A 25,602-nucleotide genomic window follows, 5' to 3' on the forward strand; every position below is an offset into this window, starting at 1 on the left:
AAACGGGTGCTTCAGAATGTGCGATGTTTGGTTCAGTGCCATGCCCCCTTCTTATTAAAGTGTATTGGGATATTTAAACTCTGTACAGAACTCCCCCACTATGCCAAGAAAAAGCTGTACAGAAGTGTTCTGTCAGTTGCCGTTCTGAGGCAAGGCCTGGGGGGTTGTTTACTTTAGCAAGTTGTGGACTGTTCTTATTAAAGGCGAAGCGTGAGATGGCAACAGAGGGAACAAAACGCGGTTACTGATTGACCTGGCTCTCTACCAGGTCTCCAAGGGAGCCCAGCCCTGATTGGAAGGCACAGATGGCATCTATTTTATGGAGAAGGAGCGGGACAGCCCCTAAAAGGGGGAGCTACAGGCCCAAGGAGAGTCAGGGGGACAAGAATCGGTTATGAGAACCCACCAGCAAACAAAGCTCGTGGAAGTATGGGAGGGAGGAGGGAGGGTAAAGTTAAAGGGTGTGGGAATTAGTGAGAGTTTAAGAGACGCAGAGGGTGCAGGCAGAAATAGCTAAGGGGGTGGCCGTGTAGGAAAGGATGGCAGAACTGGGGAGGGTCATGGGGAAAGGGGCCGTTAAACCAGAGGGCAGCGGGTTTGGGAAATGGTAGGAAAATAAGAGGGAGCTGAGTAGAAGGGCGGGGAGAGTTGGGGGCGAAAGCACGCAAGAGCGGCGAGGGGCAAATAGAAGCGTGGCCTGGGGGAAGGGAGGGCTATCCGGGAGCGGGGAACAGCATACGTGAGGGATTAGAGAATCGTAGAGAGGAGGAGAGTGAAAGGGCGGGCTGTGGTGAATGGGGGAGTACGAAGCTATAAAGCGGGAGAGACGCGTCGCTGGGCTGGTGGTAGCGCCGGGATTCTCTCCGTCTCTGAACGTTTGCCAGAAGAGGGCGTGCTCCTACCCTCTAGGGGCTGAAGCATAAGGGGACCCGGTGGCGACCCCATGGGCCCCGAGCTTGCGCGGAGTGGCATCGTACGGGACTTCGCCTCCAGCGCCTGAAGTTTGGTATCTCTCTGACCCTGTAAACGAGATGGGCAGCGAAGCGACAGATATTGCGTAAAGTACCCCCAGAGAGTACTTTTGAGGAGAGGGACCCAGCCGCCCTATCCTTTTTGCCGGGAAGTGAGGAAGGACCAGGGAAACAGCACACCTGCCTCCATTCCTGCTTTTTACCACATTAATTGAGGCGACACGTTTCATTGCCCACCCTGGCACGGGCACAAGCAAGCACGCGCTGACTTGCAACACATGTCCCCCTGACTAACCTACCTTCACCAGGCGGTGGTAATGGTCCAGTGTAACTGGGCACAGGCAATACTATATATGGTTAGGGGGGTAGTTTGTCCCCTTGCTTTTCACACAGCTTTAGATCTGGGCTTGACTCTATTGCACAAGTCTGCACTTTCCGAAACGTCTCTGGCTGCAGTTCTCTGATGGGGAAGGCGCTGGGCTGGGCTGCTGCACGGGTGAAGATGGACGCATGAAGTCTTGGGCAGGGAAGACAGCTCCGCGAGAGGTGAACATGCTGCAGAAGAGCCCCCCGCTGGGGGCTGCCTCCATCCTGCCCTGGCTTCTGTCCTCGGACCCAAGGGAGAGGTTGCAGGCGGTGGAGGGCCTACTTTGCGCCTTGCGACAGGACAGGGACCGGCTGCTCCAGACCCTGGTGGGGGATTCCAAGTGCCAGCTGTACCTGGAGGCGCTCGGTCGTTTGCTGGCTGCTCCCGATGTGAGGTGAGTGATAGGGACCTTAAAGGTAGCTGTCAAAATAGAGAGGGGAGGGTGGGAGTTACGGATGGACAGGTGGAAGGGTTCGAAATCTTAGCATGTCTAAAAAACGTGCGTATATTTGTGAAAGAGCGAAGCTGAGCAGTGAATCAGAGTGGCTGAGTAGTGAATGATGGCAGCTGAGCAGTGATCTAGTCAGGCTGAGCAGGGATCATGGCAGAAAGCAGTGATTGAGGCAGGCTGACCAGGGAATGAGGGAAGCTGAGCAGGGAATAAGGGAGGCTGAGCAGAGAATGAGGAAAGCTGAGCAGCGAATAAGAGAGGCTGAGCAGTGAATGAGTGACTGATGGCAGCGGAGCAGTGATTGAGGCAGGCCGAGCAGTGAATGATAGCGACTAAGCAGTGATTGAGGAGTGTTGAGCAGTGATTGAGGCAGGCTGAGCAGGGAATGAGGGAAGCTGAGCAGTGAATAAGGGAGGCTGAGCAGTGAATGAGTGATTGATGGCAGCTGAGCAGTGATTGAGGCAGGCCGAGCAGAGAGCATGGCAGCCTGAGCAGTGAATGAGGGAGGCTGAGCAGTGAATGATAGCAGCTAAGCCGTGATTGAGGAGTGCTGAGCAGGGATCATGGCGGACTGAGCAGTGAATGATGGCAGCTGAGCAGTGATTGAGACAGGCTGATCAGGGAGCATGGCCAGCTGAGCAGTGAATGTGGGAAGCTGAGCAGTGAATGAGTGCGGCTGAGCAGTGAATGAGAGAGGCTGAGCAGTGAATGATGGTAGCTGAGCTGTGATTCAGGCAGACTGAGCAGGGAGCATGGCATGCTGAGCAGTAAATGAGGCCGCTGAGCAAAGAGCTTGGCAGGTTAACGTTGAATGAGGTATTTTGGGCAGGGAGCCTGGCATGCTGATGAGTGATTGAGGGAGCCTGAGCGGTGAATGTGGGAGATTGAGCGACGACTGAGAGAGGCTGAGCAGTGATGGGGTCAGGGGCAGCAGAGATCATGGCTAGCTGAGCAGTGAATAATGGCAGCTGCACAGTGATTGAGGTAGGCTGTGCAGGGAGCATGGCAGGTTGTTCACTGAATAAGGGAGCCTGAGCAGTGAATGACAACAGCTAATCAGTTATCGAGGCATTCTGAGGAGGGGGCATGGAAAGCTGAGCAGTGAATGATGAAGGCTGAGCAAATAGCATGGCAGGCTAGCATCGAATGAGGTCTTTTGAGCAGTGATTGGGGCAGGCTGAGCAGTAATTGATCCAGGCTCAGCAGGGAGCACGGCAGGATGAGCAGTGAATGAGGGAGGGCGAGCAGTGAATGTGGGAGGCTGAGCAATGACTCGGAGAGGTTGATCAGTGACTGTGAGCGGGTGAGCAGTGGATGGCAGTGGATGGCAGTGGCTGAACAGTACATGACAGTGGCTAAGCAATGATTGAGGCAGGCTGATGAAGGGATCATGGCAGACCGAGCAGTGAAAGACGACCACTGCCCAGAGACTAAGGCAGGGTGCTCAGAGAGTATGCCAGGGAGAGGGGTGAATGAGCGATGATTGAGGCACACTGAACTAGGAGACTGGCAAACTGAATGGTGAATGATGGAGACTGAGCAGTTAATGAGCAGGCTGAGCTGTGCGTAAGGTGGGCTTATAAGTTAGTAAGGTGATTGTACTTGTTCACCTGTTGGAAATGGGTATCAGGTAATATTGTCCCCATATATATGGTCGCCGTACATAATATTGCCGGGAAAAGGTCGTGGCCATATTATATGGGTGACCATATATATGGGGACAGGGGCAGCCAAAAAAAAACATTTAAAAAAAAGGATTTGGGGGTTGCAGGGCTGTCCCTCGCATGTTCCATGCAATAATGTCCCCACAAAAAAAGTCCATTTTTCAGCGATATTTTTGTGGGGACATTATTACATGGAACCTGGAAATGTGAGTAGCATGACATCTGCAGTGGAATGCTACTCATATATGAAAGTATGCACACTTTCATATGAAACCTCTGTTTTGGTGAATATTTCAGTACTTTATTGTGGGTGCCAAAGGTCATCCTGGGATGTGGGATCCCTTGAAACCTCTGTTTTGGTGAATATTTCAGTACTTTATTGTGGGTGCCAAAGGTCATCCTGGGATGTGGGATCCCTTGAAACCTCTGTTTTGGTGAATATTTCAGTACTTTATTGTGGGTGCCAAAGGTCATCCTGGGATGTGGGATCCCTTGAAACCTCTGTTTTGGTGAATATTTCAGTACTTTATTGTGGGTGCCAAAGGTCATCCTGGGATGTGGGATCCCTTGAAACCTCTGTTTTGGTGAATATTTCAGTACTTTATTGTGGGTGCCAAAGGTCATCCTGGGATGTGGGATCCCTTGAAACCTCTGTTTTGGTGAATATTTCAGTACTTTATTGTGGGTGCCAAAGGTCATCCTGGGATGTGGGATCCCTTGGCTACAAACCAAGCAGGGCCGGCTGAAGATGTGTCAGGGATCTTGGGGCCCGTTTCAACATGATGTTTGGGGGTCCCCCTGCCTAGAGCAGGGAGAACAGTATCAGGCTCCCTGGGGTGCATACATTGTAATGGCTAGACAGAAATCCAGCTGTGGGGTTGCTCGCTGTGGCTTTTCACAGGACGGGCAACTAGCTGGGAGCTGAAACGCCAAGGGCCAGACCTCAAACCTTTCTGTGGCGCAAGTGAGGGGATGTTGCTAGCGCATCTCCTCACTTGCGCCAAAAATGGAGCAGCCCAATTCACAAAGGACATTCGAATGAGCGCATCTCAGATTTGCTCATTCAAATGCCCTTTCCCACTGCTTTGCACATTTGTGCAAAGAATGGGTCAATTTTATGCATTTAAAAGCGCACGCAGGATTCAGAAATAAGATGAGCTTTTAAATGCGCAGAAATTAAGGTCTTCCTCTGTGCCTGTTCCATTTCTGACCCTGTCGTGATTTGTTTTTGATGTGTGACACCCGCGGTTCCGTCCCCCAAACGGGGATGGAATGTGTTTTTCTTTTCCCTGGCATTCCACAGGCCGGGCCCTTTAATAGCCCATCTCAGTGAAATGCTTTCCTGGCAAACACATGGTTGCTGGGAGCCTGTCATACGTTGGGGTCTGGGGTGCAAGGGGGATGCATAGCGCATCTTTGCGCTATTGTCCAGACCCTCTTGGAATGCTCAGGCCATCTTTGAGAATAAGGGGACCTGCGCATTTCAGCAGTGAGTGCAAATGAAGAAGTGCCTTCTCTGCGCTACTTTCATTTGCGATCACAATATGTCCACTGAAAAGCTACTAATCCGTCTTTGTTAGCAAGGGGTTCATTTACACAAAACTGGAGTAAAAAGGGAACGAGGTGATAAGAGTGTAGCTGGATACCCTAGAGGTCTGGGGTAGGCCACGGCTTGAAGGGCTTGCGCAAATGCAGCTGGTAACGTGCTCACGGCAGCGCACACATTTAGGGCCTGATTCATGGAATATTTGCCTGGTTCAAAGTTACTTTGCACTGCTGAAAAGTGACTTTGCACTGCCGACACAAACCCTGATTCATGGAACCGTACAAAGTGTATTTTTGCTCGGCAAAGTCATTTTGTACTGCAAAAATGACTATGCACTGACTTTACCCGGACTTTGCAGAGCAAAAATACACTTTGCACGATTCCATGAATCAGGGTTTGTGTCGGCAGTGCAAAGTCACTTTCATCCAGGCAAATATTCCATTAATCAGGCCCTTAAAGTCCAGAATGAAAGAAGTATGCTGCAGTTTCCAAACACTGCCAACTGCCAACACGGGGCAGAACTCAGGACTCATTTCAACTGAAAAGTTTGACATGGCCTAACGCAGTCCCTGAAACCAAGGTGACACATATTTTCTTCTACTGTCAATGAGGTGAATGTGGAAGAAAAGCCAGAGAAAAGGGGCATTTGCCACCTCATTCTGCATCCGCCCAATTCCAATACTAATTCTGCAAACTCTGAAACATAGCTCTCACACAGCGTTCCTGTTCCACGTAAGGGAACGTTCAAGCAACTGGCCTGCAGAGGTTAGTATTCTGATGCACGCAGAGTGGGTGGCTTTCTGCAGACTGGTCCACTTTCCTTGCACCAGGAGCAAACATTGGCAATGTCAACAGTTTGGGCTTTTGTGTAGTCGTGGGAAAGGCATTTACCAGGCACTGAAGTAGTGGTACTAACTGGCCATCAATGGTAGCAGCTCAAAAGGGTGCAATACATGTGCATATAATAACAGTGCCTGGCGAATGCCCAATATTTATACACAAGCCAAACGTGTTGTTGTTGCCAATCCGTGTTGTTAACAGGATTTCAATGAAGACACCTTAATGCTTATAGAGTGGTTGAAGACAGACGTGTTTAAGACATTTTTATTACACCAGAAGTACATCTACCGCTCCAAATACATCATTAACTGTCAGAAGACTGCTTTGAGAAATCACTTGCAGGCACTTCGAGCACATTGTATGATGGTAAGGCTTGAAAAAGCTAGCTCAGAGACATCCCAGGAGGATGTATTTTGGGCGGGCAGGGGCAGGCAGTGGGTGGGAATGGCTATAGGAATTAGCATGGCTATAGACAATCAATCGGTGGGTAAATGGTCAACTAAGACCTGCAATCTTGTTGTCCCTCTGCATATGCCATTTTTGCCTAGCTGTACTTTAGTGCAACAGTTTCGGCTTCAAATAGCCAAAACTAAAAAGCAGGTGCAGTGTATGGAAATCAGTGGACCATGATGGACGCATGATTGGCTTGGAAGCCGTCATTTCCTATCTCCAGTGTGCACGTGCGAACATGGTGGACATCACTCTCTATTCATCACATGCATCGCTGATGGAAGGCACATACATGCATTTCCATGCGTAAGCTGTGGATCCTCAAAGCCATGGCGGTGAAGCCCGAGTGCACGCATGCGTAAGCGTGCTCCTTCACCCTCATTCACCAGGGCCACGAGAAGGAGGCCCTTCAGCGGAGGCAAGCTTTTGGCACATTTGTACGATTCATATGAATGGTTAATTAATTCACGAAATTATCATATATGTTGTCATGTGTCAAAGATGTTGGCAAGAGTGGCAATCAGGAAATTCATTAGGATTTCAAATCCTATTCTTTAAGGCCATCAAGAGCTGGCTGTGTAGTTTTTATTATCTTTTTAATTGTATTTATTGGTGATAGCAGAGACGTAATGGGAGTGGGGGTGGGGGGTGGACAATGTAGAAACGACAAAGTATGCTGGTAGTATTCACATTGCTGGGTGCCTTATAGTTCAGAGAATTGATGGAGACAAAAATACTGGGGCGGTATCAATGATGGGTAAGAACAATGCAGGACATGGCGGGACGTACATATTGCACCTTACACGTGTTTCAAGAGCCACGCCCTCCACTTGTCCGCTGATCTCAGTCGGGTAGGTGTTTATTTATTTTTTTCCAAATCTTTTGGGTTCACACATTATTCTCTCTGTAGCATCATTTTGCCCTGAATCGTGCTGCATTGTTAGATTTCCCGGCCTGGTTTCCCTTTGTCCTGCCCTCCTTGACCAGAACGCCCTTCTTCATGTGCCCTACCAGGGCAGCCTTGCCCAGGCAGTCAGTGAGGTCTACAGCAAAAGACAGTTCTGTTTCTGGGCGGCTCCTGTTCCCTGTTCACCCGTGGAATTCTCCATTCACTCACATTTGGAGGGTGTCACACTCCTTGGACCTATTTTGACCCCCACAAGACCAATGCTACCCATAGGCTTCAATAGGAACAACCTCACAAGAAGACTCGATAACCTGCCCAAAATAGTTCATTTCCGTAGACATTAATTGGATCAACCACCAAAAACCACTGACTTCACAAGACTTGTGGAGTCAACAGGTTGAGAGGTATTTAGTGATACGTTTGAAAGTGTCTTCCTGCGTGGAAAGCCCTTTTCCGGTGATCGATGTATTGATGTGTGGTACTGTGTGCGATATGGGGTAACCCTTGTGTGCTGCGTGTGTCAGCGTGAACCCATGCCAGAGAGGGCTATGCCAGCATTCGTTTTGCTGGCCAGCAGTTGCTGGAGGCGCGCCCCTTGAGCGGGGCTCTGCCAAGCTTAGGGAAGCTGGAGGCGCGCCAGGGCTGCTCCATCGGCCTTTGTTTACATGGGGGCCATGGCAATGGCGGCCACCGCTGAACTTCGCTCAGCCCAGGGCTGTGTTTACAATGGACCACGCTGCGGAATCGCTCCACGGGGAGCGTCTGTCACTAAAGGCACAGCTTCCTTTTTTATTTTATTTTACGGGAAGCACGACCCCCTTTGTAAATGGTCTTTTAATTTATCTTTTGGGGTATTTGTGATTGTAGCTAAGCAGTGAACGAGGTCGGGTGGGTTCAGGCGTGAGATTCCTGCACTGGAAGTGTACGCCTTGTCTGCGTCTCACTTGACTGTACATTAAAGGCCTCGAGCGCTGAGATAAGAGGCGCAGAAGGCAACAAAATGTGAGCAAACGAAGTCGCATGAAGCACCAACGTACACGAATGATAATTGCAAACCAGCACTCCAACTGACGCAGAAAGAAACATTCAAAACGCCAACTTTCGATAATCTGGCCCATGACAAGCTTTTACACAGGAAAAAACTGGAGACTTTACGACTTGTCTCACCCTGAGATTTGTTAGTGAGTGACGTTACTTCAGCGCTGGCTCAAGGTGCGCTCAGAGGTAGCGGCCGCAAAAGAGAGCTGAGGGCGCGTTGCCTCCAGCTTAGTGTCATGTAAATAGCGCCTATTAAAGAACCAGGCGCTCTTTACATGACAGTGAGCTGGAGGCAAAGGGCCCTTACACACACTTTACAGAACTGAGTCCCCTGGTGTTATGCATTTGTAGTGGGCGGGGCGGGGGTGATAGGGGCGCGCACATTTCGCACAGGGCACCAGCAGACCTGGGGCCGGCACTGCTTTGTAGAAATGAGGTGCAGCAGTCCGAGCCGAGCAAAGACAAGCATTATATCCCCACAAACACGGCAACCCACAAAATATCCTGATGCTTATCCAGTCCTTTTTTCTCCTTTGCATTCTGGAATGTGTAATTCGGGATTTATAGTAAGGAAAAACAACCATTCGAAACACTAAATACAAAGAAAAAAGACAGGACTGGCTGACTATATCTAGAATAGCATGGGTTTTCATGGGATGCAAGTTGAATTTATTTATTGGTATTTTGCATCAATTAGTTTAGTTTTATTAGTTGGTGACATGGTTTACGCATAACTATGCAATATGGTATATAGTTGGCTATTTGTGAAGCACAACATTATGCCGCAAAAGAAGCAGCATAGCATGGGATCTTAATGCCTTAATGCACCAAGACAAGTTAAGGTTGAAGATTATCTAGGTAAAAGAAGAGTTTTCAAATTGCTTTCAAATTCAAGATGGTCTCCAAGAAGACGCAAACCAGACCAAAGTAAATTCTCCAGCTTCCAGTCCTCAACGGCAAAAGAGTGGCCGCCCCATCTTTGGAATTTGAACGTAGGGATCACCTGTTGTCATGCGCCCTTTTTTCGTCAAGCATTGGGACCGATGGAAATTGAGCCGCCATTACTTGTCCCGTTACGTTTGACGTGTTCCTGGACTGCGGTCTAGACTTTTTCAACATGGCCGCCCACAGCTTATCTGTGCACAGTTGCCGCCGGCTCGCCGCATTGCAACTGTGTGTGTTTCTCTCCCTTGCTGTTGCCACGCTCCTGGTTATTTCCCTTGGCTTTGCTGAGCCCTGCTTTCCCTCGGGCCCTTGCCCCCCGCTCTCTCAGCTCCTTCTTTTTCGCCTTCCCTTTCTGCTCGCTTCTCCTCTGGACCGCCCCGCGGTTTGGTCTGTTATCGCTCGCTTTCTCTCCTCTCCTCTTTCCGAGAGGCTTCAGTGTTTTCTCCTCGGCCTCTCGCTCCTCTCTTCTGTCTTTGCTCTCTGTTTCTCCTTCGCCAGTGTTCCCCCTCTTCCACAAGGACTCTCTCCTCTACTTCTGGGCCGCGACGGACATTTTCTTACCTGCACGGAGTTCCGTGTCTCGTTTTTGGATCACTGGCGCCCTTTCCGAGTACATCTCTGCTGCAGGAGGTTTCCTTTTTTTTGCCTAAGTGGCTTTTTCCCCTTTTTTTTGGCTGTCACGGTCCCGGGGCCCCTGGTTTCCGGAAATCCTCCGCAACCAGTGTGGCATCATTCCGTGGCAGACCGTATCTTCTAAAAAAGAAATCGTCAGCCAAAGAAAGAAGAAAGAAGACTTCAAAAGATATCTCTTCAGGTCAGGAGGAGGGGGAGGTAACAGAACTAGAAAGTGATTTGGACATTACTGACAAACCCTCAATTTGTGACAGTTTGCAACGCCAAACACCAACCAAGATGGCTACACCTGAACAACTTCAAGAATTAGTTACTGCAGTTCAATCCCTGAACGTGGAAGTCCGGAATCTCAATCAGGAAGTACAGAACCTTAAGGTTGAGAACAATGTACTCCGACAATTTGTGTCTACCAGGGAGACACGTTCTGATCTCCCTTCACTCCCTGTGTCTCTGGGCAGATTTGATGGCACACCCAAATCACTCAAAGAATTTATTGAAGCTTGTAATGTGTACTTTGCCCTTCGACCTACTGCATATTCGACAGGTCTGAGCAAGGTAGGGTTTGCGGTTTCCAACATGACCGGAAACGCTTTGGCCTGGGCCAACCCACTGGTTACTGGAAATGATCAGGTATTGCAAGATTGGGAAGCCTTTCTTACTAAACTAAGGCAGACCTTTGAAAGACCTGCAATAACCTACATGGCATGTGAGGAGCTTTTGGATGTACTCCAAAGTCAGCTGGATCTTTTGTCCTACATCACCAAGTTTAAAAGACTAGCGGCTGAATCCACTTGGTCAGAGCAAGCACAATTTACCATATTTCGCAGAGGTCTCCAGGAGGAACTGAAGGATGAACTGGCAAGTGTTCCGCGGCCTGCCTCTTTCTCAGAGCTTGTGTCAGTAGTTCTTCAGATGGAGCACCAAATTAATGAACGCAGGCAAGAGAGGAAGAAAGGCAAGGGAACAACAAGTTATCCTGCCCCCATCCCTCCTCACTCACCTTCACCGACTACCATGAGCAAGGAAGAGCCAATGCAAATTGGAACCATGAGAGCCCCACTAACTCCGGAAGAGCGGAAGAGACGTAGAGACTTGGGTCTCTGCATGTATTGTGAATCCTCTTCACATCTGCTTCGGAATTGTCCTGAAGTCCCTCCAAGGCGGACGGGAAACGGGGCGCCTCGAACCTAGGGGGGACAACGGTTCGAGGATTTACTGAAAGTCCCTATGTTTCGTTATCCATCACACCTTCTACACAGTCAGAGGATACTCGTTTGATGGTGGTTACTCTACACTTATCTTGGAGGGATAAGTCAGTGGAAACCCTCGCTCTTATAGATTGCGGAGCAGCGGGCAATTTTGTTGTCACCTTGTGGGTAGAAAGGATGGGGATCCGACGCATTCTTAACCAGGAAGATCTCAAGGTAGAGGGGGTTGATGGGACTCCTCTTTGTTCAGGTCCCATTACCCATTCCAGGGAACCAATCAGCCTTACCATCCAACAGCATAAGGAGGATATCTCTTTCAAGATTATTCGGGCCGCTCATTTCCACATCATTCTGGGCATCGCTTGGCTTTGCCTACACAATCCCACGATAGACTGGTCTAAAAACACCCTCAGTTTTCTGTCTCCCCATTGCCAACATTCCTGCTTACAATCTGCCAGTTACCTTCCAGCGATTCTACAGGCGGTTGAAGCCCAACCACGAACTATACACTTGATTCCCCCTCAGTTTCAGGTATATCGTCAAGTCTTCATGGAAAAGGCTGACCACGATCTTCCACCACACCGTCCTGAAGACTGTGCTATCGATTTAGTACCTGATGCCTTAGTTCCTTTTGGCAGAATGTTTTCTCTTTCTCTAAAAGAAAAGGAAGTGCTCCGGAAATACTTGGACGCCAACCTAACCAACGGCCTTATTCAACCCTCAAAATCTTCAGCCGGCGCCCTGCTATTTTTTATCGGCAAGAGAGACTCTACAGAGATTAGACCCTGTATTGACTATAGAGGACTCAACATGGTAACCATTCTGGATAGATACCCCATTCCTCTGATTGCAGACATACTAGAGGCGGTGAGAGGTGCCACAGTTTTTTCTAAGCTCGACTTGAGAAATGCTTACCATCTTTTGCGCATCCGGACAGGCGATGAATGGAAAACGGCGTTCCGAACACCTTATGGTCTGTATGAGTATAAGGTCATGCCGTTTGGTTTGGTTAATGCACCTGCCATTTTTCAGCGATTCATGGACCGCACATTTTCAGACTTACTGTTTCATTCAGTGATCATTTATCTGGATGACATCTTGGTATTTTCCAAGACCCACCAAGAACACATCAGTCATTTCGACAAAGTTTTCCGACGCTTACAAGAGAACCATCTTTTAGTGAAACCCAGTAAATGTGAATTCCTTGTTTCATCTGTCCATTATTTAGGATTCATACTTTCTAAAGAAGGGATAAAGATGGACAATAAGAAGGCTTCAGCCATCCTGGACTGGCCCCCTCCCAAGACTATAAAAGAGGGCCAGAGGTTCCTGGGGTTCACAAATTTTTACAGAAAATCTATTCAAAATTTTTCGGCTACGGTAGCTTCTATTACCGCTGTTTTGAAGAAAGAAAATTAACCCTTTTTTTGGTCTCCTGCAGCTGAAACAGCATTTCTGGCTTTGAAGCAAAGGTTTAGTTCTGCACCCATTCTGGTTCAACCCAATCAAACCAAAAGGTTTATTGTAGAGGCAGATGCCTCAGCTAACGCGGTAGGAGCTGTTCTCCTGCAGGAAGAGGAAGGAGAAGAACACCCCATTGCATATCTCTCAAAGACTCTCACCTCCAGTCAACGGAATTATTCCGTTAATGAGCGAGAACTATTAGCCATCAAATTGGCATATGAAGAGTGGAGGCATCTGTTGCAAGGAGGAAGTCAACCCTTTCTAGTTAGGACAGATCACAAGAATTTTAGATCTTTACAAAATATGGAATGTGTCAACACTCGCCAAGCTAGGTGGGCACACTTCTTCGCTCATTTTGACTTTGAGATCGCTTATGTACCAGGAACTCAAAATGTGATTGCAGATGCACTCTCCCGTCGAGATACCACAGAAGATTCTTCACAGAGCCTTAAAGAAAGACTGTTTCCCAACAGAGTGTTTATTGGCTTTGCCTCATCTTTCCTCTCTCAAGTCAGGTCTGCCACCACTAAAGCATCATTACTTGCTTTTTCCTCACCTCATATTCAGGTGAACATGAGAAACGGATTATGCTTTGTTGACAAAGGGTTGTTTGTGCCAAGGGCCAGCTTGCAGAAGAAGGTGATATCCTGGTTTCACGACCACCCCACCGCAGGACATTGGGGTATGAAGAACACAGAGGCTCTTGTTCAAAGATCCTTCTTTTGGCAAGGAATGTCACCAGACATAAAGAAGTATGTCCAAGCGTGTGCTCAATGTGCTCGAAGTAAGACTTGTAATCAGAAACCCATCGGATTATTGGAACAGATTCCTTTACCTAGAGTCCCTTGGGAACAAATCTCTACAGACCTTGTGGTTGACCTCCCGGAGTCTCGAGATCACACATGTATCATGGTCACCATTGATAAACTTACCAAATTGGCTCATTTTCCCCCCCTCCCGGGAATCCCTACGGCCTCCCAGATGGCAGAGGTATTCGTGCGGGACATATTCCGACTGTACGGATTGCCTACTAAAATCATCTCAGACCGAGGAAGCCAATATACCTCTAAATTCTGGGCTGCTCTCTGTCAGAGACTGGGAATCGAACGAGCGCTATCCTCAGGCTTCCATCCTCAGACTAACGGACAGACCGAGAGACTCAATGGAACATTGGAACAATATCTTCGATGCTACACAAATGATACACAAGACAACTGGTACGATTTACTGCCCACCGCAGAATTTGCTTATAATAATAGCATCCATTCTGACACGGGACTGAGTCCTTTTTTTTCAACCTTTGGTATTCACCCGAGAAGCATTATACCAGATTCGGAATCTACAGTGGTATGTCCTGCCATTGAGGATCGTTTACAACAGATTACAGAAGCCCATCGAACCGCTAAGGCTGTCCTGGTCCAAGCTCGCGACCGGTACAAACACTCGGCAGATCGAAGAAGGACTGAGATTCCCACAATTAAGGTTGGATGAAGGGTTTGGCTGTCCACTAAATTTCTTCCAAGTTGGGTCCACCCGTCTAAGTTGTCACCCAGGTTTGTGGGTCCTTATACGTTGACTTCTCAAATCAATCCGGTGGCCTTCCGACTTCAACTGCCCACTCGCATGAAAAGGATTCATCCTGTGTTCCATGCTTCTCAGTTACGTCCGGCTTTGGCTAGCATTCCGACAGCCCCTCTGGGTCTCTTGGTAGAGGAACAGGGTCCTGAGGATGAGGAGTACGAAGTAGCCAAGATCAAGGATTCCCGTTATCATCATGGACGGTTGGAATTTTTACTCTCTTGGAAGGGTTACCCGTCATCTGAGGACTCTTGGGAGCCCAGTTCCAATGTTCACGCCTCCCGTCTGATCAAACAGTTCTTTCGGGCCCACCCGGGTAAACCAGGGTATTCTCGCTTTGGAGGGGGGCATACTGTCATGCGCCCTTTTTTCGTCAAGCATTGGGACAGATGGAAATTGAGCCGCCATTACTTGTCCCGTTACGTTTGACGCATTCCTGGGCTGCGGTCTAGTCTTTTTCATCATGGCCGCCCACAGCTTATCTGTGCACAGTTGCCGCCGGCTCGCCGCGTTGCAACTGTGTGTGTTTCTCTCCCTTGCTGTTGCCACGCTCCTGGTTATTTCCCTTGGCTTTGCTGAGCCCTGCTTTCCCTCGGGCCCTTGCCCACCGCTCTCTCAGCTCCTTTTTCGCCTTCCCTTTCTGCTCGCTTCTCCTCTGGACCGCCCTGCGGTTCCGTCTGTTATCGCTCGCTTTCTCTCCTCTCCTCTTTCCGAGAGGCTTCAGTGTTTTTTCCTCGGCTTCTCGCTCCTCTCTTCTGTCTTTGCTCTCTGTTTCTCCTTCGCCAGTGTTCCCCCTCTTCCACAAGGACTCTCTCCTCTACTTCTGGGCCGCGATGGACACTTTCTTACCTGCTCTGTGTTCCGTGTCTCGTTTTTGGATCACCGGCGCCCTTTCCGAGTACATCTCTTCTGCAGGAGGTTCGTTTTTGTTTGCCTAAGTGGCTTTTTCCCCTTTTTTTTGGCTGTCACGGTCCCGGGGCCCCTGGTTTCTGGAAATCCTCCGCAACCAGTGTGGCGTTGTTCTGTGGCAGACCGTATCTTCTAAAAAAGAAATCGCCAGCCAAAGAAAGAAGAAAGAAGACTTCCAAAGATATCTCTTCAGGTGAGGAGGAGGGGGAGGTAACAGAACTAGAAAGTGATTTGGACATTACTGACAAACCCTCAATTTGTGACAGTTTGCAACGCCAAACACCAACCAAGATGGCTACACCTGAACAACTTCAAGAATTAGTTACTGCAGTTCAATCCCTGAACGTGGAAGTCCGGAATCTCAATCAGGAAGTACAGAACCTTAAGGTTGAGAACAATGTACTCCGACAATTTGTGTCTACCAGGGAGACACGTTCTGATCTCCCTTCACTCCCTGTGTCTCTGGGCAGATTTGATGGCACACCCAAATCACTCAAAGAATTTATTGAAGCTTGTAATGTGTACTTTGCCCTTCGACCTACTGCATATTCGACAGGTCTGAGCAAGGTAGGGTTTGCGGTTTCCAACATGACCGGAAACGCTTTGGCCTGGGCCAACCCACTGGTTACTGGAAATGATCAGGTATTGCAAGATTGGGAAGCCTTTCTTACTAAACTAAGGCAGACCTTTGAAAGACCTGCAATAACCTACATGGCATGTGAGGAGCTTTTGGATGTACTCCAAAGTCAGCTGGATCTTTTGTCCTACATCACCAAGTTTAAAAGACTAGCGGCTGAATCCACTTGGTCAGAGCAAGCACAATTTACCATATTTCGCAGAGGTCTCCAGGAGGAACTGAAGGATGAACTGGCAAGTGTTCCGCGGCCTGCCTCTTTCTCAGAGCTTGTGTCAGTAGTTCTTCAGATGGAGCACCAAATTAATGAACGCAGGCAAGAGAGGAAGAAAGGCAAGGGTCTACAAGTTATCCTGCCCCCATCCCTCCTCACTCACCTTCACCGACTACCATGAGCAAGGAAGAGCCAATGCAAATTGGAACCATGAGAGCCCCACTAACTCCGGAAGAGCGGAAGAGACGTAGAGACTTGGGTCTCTGCATGTATTGTGAATCCTCTTCACATCTGCTTCGGAATTGTCCTGAAGTCCCTTCAAGGCGGACGGGAAACGGGGCGCCTCGAACCTAGGGGGGACAACGGTTCGAGGATTTACTGAAAGTCCCTATGTTTCGTTATCCATCACACCTTCTACACAGTCAGAGGATACTCGTTTGATGGTGGTTACTCTACACTTATCTTGGAGGGATAAGTCAGTGGAAACCCTCGCTCTTATAGATTGCGGAGCAGCGGGCAATTTTGTTGTCACCTTGTGGGTAGAAAGGATTTGGATCCGACGCATTCTTAACCAGGAAGATCTCAAGGTAGAGGGAGTTGATGGGACTCCTCTTTGTTCAGGTCCCATTACCCATTCCAGGGAACCAATCAGCCTTACCATCCAACAGCATAAGGAGGATATCTCTTTCAAGATTATTCGGGCCGCTCATTTCCACATCATTCTGGGCATCGCTTGGCTTTGCCTACACAATCCCACGATAGACTGGTCTAAAAACACCCTCAGTTTTCTGTCTCCCCATTGCCAACATTCCTGCTTACAATCTGCCAGTTACCTTCCAGCGATTCTACAGGCGGTTGAAGCCCAACCACGAACTATACACTTGATTCCCCCTCAGTTTCAGGTATATCGTCAAGTCTTCATGGAAAAGGCTGACCACGATCTTCCACCACACCATCCTGAAGACTGTGCTATCGATTTAGTACCTGATGCCTTAGTTCCTTTTGGCAGAATGTTTTCTCTTTCTCTAAAAGAAAAGGAAGTGCTCCGGAAATACTTAGACGCCAACCTAACCAACGGCCTTATTCAACCCTCAAAATCTTCAGCCGGCGCCCTGTTATTTTTTATCGGCAAGAGAGACTCTACAGAGCTTAGACCCTGTATTGACTATAGAGGACTCAACATGGTAACCATTCTGGATAGATACCCCATTCCTCTGATTGCAGACATACTAGAGGCTGTGAGAGGTGCCACAGTTTTTTCTAAGCTCGACTTGAGAAATGCTTACCATCTTTTGCGCATCCGGACAGGCGATGAATGGAAAACGGCGTTCCGAACACCTTATGGTCTGTATGAGTATAAGGTCATGCCGTTTGGTTTGGTTAATGCACCTGCCATTTTTCAGCGATTCATGGACCGCACATTTTCAGACTTACTGTTTCATTCAGTGATCATTTATCTGGATGACATCTTGGTATTTTCCAAGACCCACCAAGAACACATCAGTCATTTCGACAAAGTTTTCCGACGCTTACAAGAGAACCATCTTTTAGTGAAACCCAGTAAATGTGAATTCCTTGTTTCATCTGTCCATTATTTAGGATTCATACTTTCTAAAGAAGGGATAAAGATGGACAATAAGAAGGCTTCAGCCATCCTGGACTGGCCCCCTCCCAAGACTTTAAAAGAGGGCCAGAGGTTCCTGGGGTTCACAAATTTTTACAGAAAATGTATTCAAAATTTTTCGGCTACGGTAGCTCCTATTACCGCTCTTTTGAAGAAAGAAAATTAACCCTTTTTTTGGTCTCCTGCAGCTGAAACAGCATTTCTGGCTTTGAAGCAAAGGTTTAGTTCTGCACCCATTCTGGTTCAACCCAATCAAACCAAAAGGTTTATTGTAGAGGCAGATGCCTCAGCTAACGCGGTAGGAGCTGTTCTCCTGCAGGAAGAGGAAGGAGAAGAACACCCCATTGCATATCTCTCAAAGACTCTCACCTCCAGTCAACGGAATTATTCCGTTAATGAGCGAGAACTATTAGCCATCAAATTGGCATATGAAGAGTGGAGGCATCTGTTGCAAGGAGGAAGTCAACCCTTTCTAGTTAGGACAGATCACAAGAATTTTAGATCTTTACAAAATATGGAATGTGTCAACACTCGCCAAGCTAGGTGGGCACACTTCTTCGCTCATTTTGACTTTGAGATCGCTTATGTACCAGCAACTCAAAATGTAATTGCAGATGCACTCTCCCGTCGAGATACCACAGAAGATTCTTCACAGAGCCTTAAAGAAAGACTGTTTCCCAACAGAGTGTTTATTGGCTTTGCCTCATCTTTCCTCTCTCAAGTCAGGTCTGCCACCACTAAAGCATCATTACTTGCTTTTTCCTCACCTCATATTCAGGTGAACATGAGAAACGGATTATGCTTTGTTGACAAAAGGTTGTTTGTGCCAAGGGCCAGCTTGCAGAAGAAGGTGATATCCTGGTTTCACGACCACCCCACCGCAGGACATTGGGGTATGAAGAACACAGAGGCTCTTGTTCAAAGATCCTTCTTTTGGCAAGGAATGTCACCAGACATAAAGAAGTATGTCCAAGCGTGTGCTCAATGTGCTCGAAGTAAGACTTGTAATCAGAAACCCATCGGATTATTGGAACAGATTCCTTTACCTAGAGTCCCTTGGGAACAAATCTCTACAGATCTTGTGGTTGACCTCCCGGAGTCTCGAGATCACACATGTATCATGGTCACCATTGATAAACTTACCAAATTGGCTCATTTTTCCCCCCTCCCGGGAATCCCTACGGCCTCCCAGATGGCAGAGGTATTCGTGCGGGACATATTCCGACTGTACGGATTGCCTACTAAAATCATCTCAGACCGAGGAAGCCAATATACCTCTAAATTCTGGGCTGCTCTCTGTCAGAGACTGGGAATCGAACGAGCGCTATCCTCAGGCTTCCATCCTCAGACTAACGGACAGACCGAGAGACTCAATGGAACATTGGAACAATATCTTCGATGCTACACAAATGATACACAAGACAACTGGTACGATTTACTGCCCACCGCAGAATTTGCTTATAATAATAGCATCATTCTGACACGGGACTGAGTCCTTTTTTTTCAACCTTTGGTATTCACCCGAGAAGCATTATACCAGATTCGGAATCTACAGTGGTATGTCCTGCCATTGAGGATCGTTTACAACAGATTACAGAAGCCCATCGAACCGCTAAGGCTGTCCTGGTCCAAGCTCGCGACCGGTACAAACACTCGGCAGATCGAAGAAGGACTGAGATTCCCACAATTAAGGTTGGATGAAGGGTTTGGCTGTCCACTAAATTTCTTCCAAGTTGGGTCCACCCGTCTAAGTTGTCACCCAGGTTTGTGGGTCCTTATACGTTGACTTCTCAAATCAATCCGGTGGCCTTCCGACTTCAACTGCCCACTCGCATGAAAAGGATTCATCCTGTGTTCCATGCTTCTCAGTTACGTCCGGCTTTGGCTAGCATTCCGACAGCCCCTCTGGGTCTCTTGGTAGAGGAACAGGGTCCTGAGGATGAGGAGTACGAAGTAGCCAAGATCAAAGATTCCCGTTATCATCATGGACGGTTGGAATTTTTACTCTCTTGGAAGGGTTACCAGTCATCTGAGGACTCTTGGGAGCCCAGTTCCAATGTTCACGCCTCCCGTCTGATCAAACAGTTCTTTCGGGCCCACCCGGGTAAACCAGGGTATTCTCGCTTTGGAGGGGGGCATACTGTCATGCGCCCTTTTTTCGTCAAGCATTGGGACCGATGGAAATTGAGCCGCCATTACTTGTCCCGTTACGTTTGACGCATTCCTGGGCTGCGGTCTAGTCTTTTTCATCATGGCCGCCCACAGCTTATCTGTGCACAGTTGCCCCCGGCTCGCCGCGTTGCAACTGTGTGTGTTTCTCTCCCTTGCTGTTGCCACGCTCCTGGTTATTTCCCTTGGCTTTGCTGAGCCCTGCTTTCCCTCGGGCCCGTGCCCACCGCTCTCTCAGCTCCTTTTTCGCCTTCCCTTTCTGCTCGCTTCTCCTCTGGACCGCCCTGCGGTTCCGTCTGTTATCGCTCGCTTTCTCTCCTCTCCTCTTCCTGAGAGGCTTCAGTGTTTTTTCCTTGGCTTCTCGCTCCTCTCTTCTGTCTTTGCTCTCTGTTTCTCCTTCGCCAGTGTTCCCCCTCTTCCACAAGGACTTTCTCCTCTACTTCTGGGCCGCGACGGACACTTTCTTACCTGCTCTGAGTTCCGTGTCTCGTTTTTGGATCACCGGCGCCCTTTCCGAGTACATCTCTTCTGCAGGAGGTTCGTTTTTGTTTGCCTAAGTGGCTTTTTCCCCTTTTTTTGGCTGTCACGGTCCCGGGGCCCCTGGTTTCTGGAAATCCTCCGCAACCAGTGTGGCGTCATTCAGTGGCAGACCGTATCTTCTAAAAAAGAAATCGCCAGCCAAAGAAAGAAGAAAGAAGACTTCCAAAGATATCTCTTCAGGTGAGGAGGAGGGGGAGGTAACAGAACTAGAAAGTGATTTGGACATTACTGACAAACCCTCAATTTGTGACACCTGTAAAGCAGCTGATGCTGATCAGAGGCGGCAGCAGAATCTTGAATGTACTGCAGCCTAATCAGCTTGTCCATCGGGAGACCAAGATAGATGGCATTACAATGCTCTAATTGGATCACTATAAAATCATTCAGAAGCTGGACCCCCGCAGAGAAAGTGAAATAGCCTGAAAGTCTCTTCTGCGTTCTTGGTTAACAAATACAGCTGCTTGGTAATTGTTAATTTGAGTATCCTTTAGCAAGGCCGAATCGTCTTTGATGACTCTACAGAGAGCCCTAATCATGTGGGCCAAAGCGTGTCACACCACGTCGGAGAGACTGGAGAATCATTTGAGATATCTCTGTGTTGTACTGGACTGTTCTCCCAGAGAAGAATCTCATGTGTTTCCAGCATTAAGCTGAGGTCGATTGGCAGCCACTCTCTATTGCACGCCACGTAGATAGTTTAAATTGGTTCTTTGGGTTTGGTTCTGCATTTCCAAGATGAATAATTATCTGAGTGTCATCTGCATACATATAAAAGGTCATTTTGAACCAGTGGACTAATTCCGCCAAAGATTTAATGTCCATATTGAATAACAACCTTCTGGTACTCCAAAAGCCATGACTCTCTGTGCTGATTGAAATGGTGGTAGGACTACTATATGTCCACGATTGGCCAAAAAGGTTTGACCCAATTCCATGGCTTACTCCTGGAAGGCCCATGTTATAGAGACGCATCAAAAGAATGTCATGATCCACAGTATCAAATGCGGCAGAAAAGACTAGGAGGATGAGAGCACCAATCCCTTCCTCCCCCCCATCTGTCTACCCATACCTAAGTCCAGTGCTGTTTCTGCAACCAGTTCAGTATTTGAACCTGACGGAAGGACGGCTTGCCTTTCACCTAACCACCCGGAAGTATCAGAAAAGTCTGTAATTGAGAAGTTGGCACTGTCTCCAACAGTTTACCACTATATGAGAGCTGTGAGATAGGCTGGTCATTGATTGGCGCTGTAGGTTCCAGAGTGGGCTTTTTAAGCAGATGCTACAAAGTGCTACAAAGTGTTTGTGCCCACTGTGGTGAATTATAAAACAAATACATGAACATTTAACTAGGAGACAAGAGAGCATATTGTATGTTATGTTATTTTATGTTAGGTTCACAGCTCATTATACTGCACCAGTGAGAATTGTAAAGGTCTTACAGTGTTGAGGCTTGTCAGGAGAGTGGCATATGGTGTCCCATTTCTTCTGATAACCCATGGAATCTTTTTTGGATCCTTTGACATTCAGATGAGTTTGCGAGAGAACTACGAGGACAGGGCACGTTAAGCATTACAAGTATTTTTACATCAGGTTGTTCACATCGGGTACCTTTCTGAGCACAGTGATAATTTCATGACACAAGCCGCGGTGTTGGTGAAAAATACTGTGTTCTCAAGTTAAAAATATCAGAGTGAAGTTTATTGGAACCAACCTGGGCTTCAACTGTTGTAAAGGTCTGGAGTTATCACAAGAAGTGTGAACACATGAATTCAGTGGGGCACTGTTTCACTCCGCAGTTCAAGCCCCTCGTTGTTGGTAGACCGATCATTTAGCCTTGATTGCACCATACGAAATGACTCCTACATTATAGGGAGAAAGGCATTTTTATTCTGCCTGGGATTCTTGTGAAGAATGCCTGGGAAGGCCAACATGGAAAGAAACATGTTAGATAATTGCACCTTAATAATGTGTAATATGTATAGTTGACACAATGTATCATGCACATTTGGATATATGAAAGTATTGATGCAAATTAGGTAGAGCAGTGGGCAGTATATATTATTTAGACACAGCAAGAACAAGTTAGCTTTATTGGTCACGAGTCTTATGGGCTGGGATTCCGTAGTGGGTTTTGTCTAATATGGACATTGACATTGGATATGGAATGTTTGTGAATTATGAGTGAATTTTTTCAACTTTGAGGCTACTGGTGTTTTTGTATGGTAGGAAGATGATTAGGTACTGCACAATAAATGCATAGGATAGAGATGGCTGTGAAGTAGGAACTGTTAGTGCACCCGCTAGGAGTAATCAGACCTTGGTCTGCGGATGAACAGAAAAGGGCAACAAAGGAAGGGAAAAGGGCAAAGGGAGGAAACGCACATGTACAATGTGTAGAGGTAAGAAAAAGAAAGAGAATGGTGGGTAGTAGGGATGTTATTTTTTTTAAATAGTTTTCATGCCTGTAGAGTCAGTGTAGAACGATCAAAGCACAGGGCTTTCATACATGCTCTGGGAGAGGCGACATGTATGATGACCAGTTTTTCAGCCACTCACAATTAGAACTGGTAAAAGTGCTTTGTGGTATGTGTCAGGGTGATTAAAGATGTCTGGCGATTGTAAAATGTCTTTATTTTTTTAAACAAACTGGCAATCTAATAAATCGAATGTTGCTTGCATCTCTAAGTATGTTGCATATTTACACATCTAGGTGTTTCGCATCTTATCCTAACTCGAACCGCTTGCCACTGTCCCAGGATTCTTACCTGCAAGGATGCAACACAGTCATTATGACTTTAGCTTCACGTTGCTGCTTATGTATTTCCCCAGATTCATTCTAACACCAGATACGACCTCTAGCCTCTGACCCGTGGATCTGCACGCATCGGGTTGCCCTATGTAGCCCCCAACCCCCACCATGACTCCTTCAGACAAGTGGCTGAGACTTGACTGCTAAAGCTTATGGATGAGCAGTGACCCACCGCATGGCCCATGTCCAGCAAGTCTAATCAAATAATGCATAATAGCAGACCTAAGCTCAGCCATTAACTGCTCTTTGACTGCTGGAATAGTTCCAAACGCTCAGTGATTACATTTGATACAATTGTAGTGTTGCTACACATTTTTCTGTCTGATTTTATAAAGCGTTTTCCTTTTTTTCGTAGCAGCCTGCGCTACATAAACAGTGTAAGTATATACATAAGTTGCAGTAAGGAGGGGCTTGATGGGAACTGATGTAGAGGGGTGCACACTGATTTGCTCGTTTCCTTCACCCATCCCCCTAAATGTCGTCTCGGAGGCGCTGGTGGCATTTTACGATGCCCATTAAACCCTTTCATACTCCTCGTCGCAGCAACAGGGGCCTCGGTGCTTTATCTCGGGCTCAGATGCCCGTCCAATGAGAAGAGCTGCCGCATTGTTCCATTTCAGACAAGGGGGCAAGTGAAACACAGACGCTGACAAACGCTGATTAGCCCCTTTCCTGTATCCGCCATTGTATCCAGGCAGGCCACATTTAGCAAAATAACCGCAGTATCTTCAAAATCACCCGTGCAAATGGGGTATGTTATAGGGAAGGAATATAAAGGGCCCATTTGCTGCCAGAGACTCCAAGGACCAATTGCAAACCCTGGGATGCCATGAAATCTGAAATGTGTTGCATGGAATTGTCGGTGATGCAAGTTTGGTAAAAGAGAACTGGGTTTTTTACTTAACCATAAAATACCTCAGGCGCAATTTCACCACCATCCACAGGCCCTCTAGTATAGTGCTTAAAAGGGCACTTTATTTTACCAGGTATCCAGCAAAATATGTCTTCCAGGGGGCGGGAAATGCATGTACACCCTACAAGGGTTTTAATGTCTGTAGCCTGGTTTTGTGACAGAAGCAGGGAATCGAACCCACATCCTCGAGGACGAAAGTCTAGAGACTCGCCGACTAGACCGCTTGAATGACTGGTCAGGGCCCATGCGAAAATGCTTGCTAGGGTTGCACTCTTCAGAAAATATGTAAACAAGCTTGTTAGATTCAAAAGGTCATACATCGCCTTTCATACTTGGCTTGCAACATCATAGGAAACACAAATCCCCTCTTATGTTATTTTACAGGTGTTAATCAATAAATCCCCTGAAGTGGAAAAGTTTTAATGGGGGTTCGGGCATCGAAAAACTCCTGTGTGCGACCACCCCCACCCCTGCCAACCCCCCCACTCTGCTGCCGTTGGTGGGATCCCGCAGTTGATAATGTCAATTTCCAGCTCTGCAAGTTGTTCCTTAGTACCTGTTTTGCTGTCACCGCCGTCCATTCATTTACTGAAACATGCGTTTTGCAATCCTCAAGCCCATAAACTGATTACCACAACAGGGCAAAAAAGTCAAAGCGCATAATACTGAAATTTCTTATGCTCCACCAACCCAACCCAACTAATGCTTCACACACCGGTTCCCTTCCCAAAATCACTAAAATTGCCAGACCCAACTCCATCCAAATATATCTATTAAGACTTCTCCCCGGAGTCCCCCAAAATGGACACTGTCATATGTGAGGGATCAGAAATGAGAGACGGACGCAAAGTGGTAGTGTTTTTAAAATCTTTAATAAAAGAAAAGGGTTGGATAAGAGCCTCTCTGTCTCTATCCTAAAGAAAGTTTCCCTGCCTAGGAAGCTAAAACTAAAGATCAGTCTGTGCCTTGTCGGCAAAACATATCTGACCCTCACATTAAAATGAACAACTAAGAAATGTAAGGAAAAAGTGTCTCTGACTTATGTTTAAACAACATTTTCAAAAGTGAAACAAATAAATAAATCCAACAAACATGGTTTCTCCAAAAGAGAAGTCCTTGGATCCAGAGGATAGTTCCCTACTCCTGGATTATTTCAGGAAGGATGGCAAAATTGTCTTTTCCCAAATAATGTTTCTTTTAGGAGGGCACGAATATCTCTTTCAGGTACCAGTTTCTCAAGGTCAGCAAAAGTGTCTCTATTACACAACTGTTGTTTCAAGGATAGCACAAGTGTCTTTAGTTTCCTAAGATTTCCTGGTATACTCTCCTGCTAGGTATCTTTGTGCAATGTCTCTTTCTTTCATACACTATGAAATAGACCACTGGTCTACTCTCCTGCCAGGTATCTTTCCCCTAAAAGGCTCACTGCCCGATATATCCAATTTATCAGGTCTTCTTTCAATGTTCTCTTTATTTCCTAGTATAGCACAGTTGTACTGCTGTACTGTCTACACTTCATTAACTCTGGATTTAACTTGTCCCAAGCTCCCGCATATAGACCTCTCACATATGAAGACTTGTTCATGATCTGTTTCGGAACTTCTTTACCAGTACTTATTTGATTATGGCAATGCTTGCTCCAACGTTCCCCAAACGTCTCATGTATGGAGGCCTGCGCAAATCTTGTGATACAGCTTCTTTATTAATATTCATCTGCTTGTAATCACA

General features: G+C 47.3%; 1 protein-coding gene across 2 annotated transcripts in view; it reads left to right on the top strand.

Annotated features, from left to right (window-relative positions):
• The first annotated feature begins 697 nt into the window (after nt 1-697).
• The window catches only part of LOC138471886 (uncharacterized), a 302,508-nt gene continuing 277,603 nt past the window's right edge, over nt 698-25,602 (top strand). For both annotated transcript variants that reach the window (XM_069609746.1, XM_069609747.1), the window contains exon 1: nt 698-1,732. In XM_069609746.1, the coding sequence (XP_069465847.1) occupies nt 1,482-1,732 (251 nt within the window). In that variant the 5' untranslated portion in view covers nt 698-1,481. The remainder of the gene's footprint in view (nt 1,733-25,602) is intronic.

The sequence above is a fragment of the Ambystoma mexicanum genome, chromosome 8, assembly GCF_040938575.1.
Source record: "Ambystoma mexicanum isolate Mex_15411 chromosome 8, UKY_AmexF1_1, whole genome shotgun sequence".
NCBI lineage: Eukaryota > Metazoa > Chordata > Amphibia > Caudata > Ambystomatidae > Ambystoma > Ambystoma mexicanum.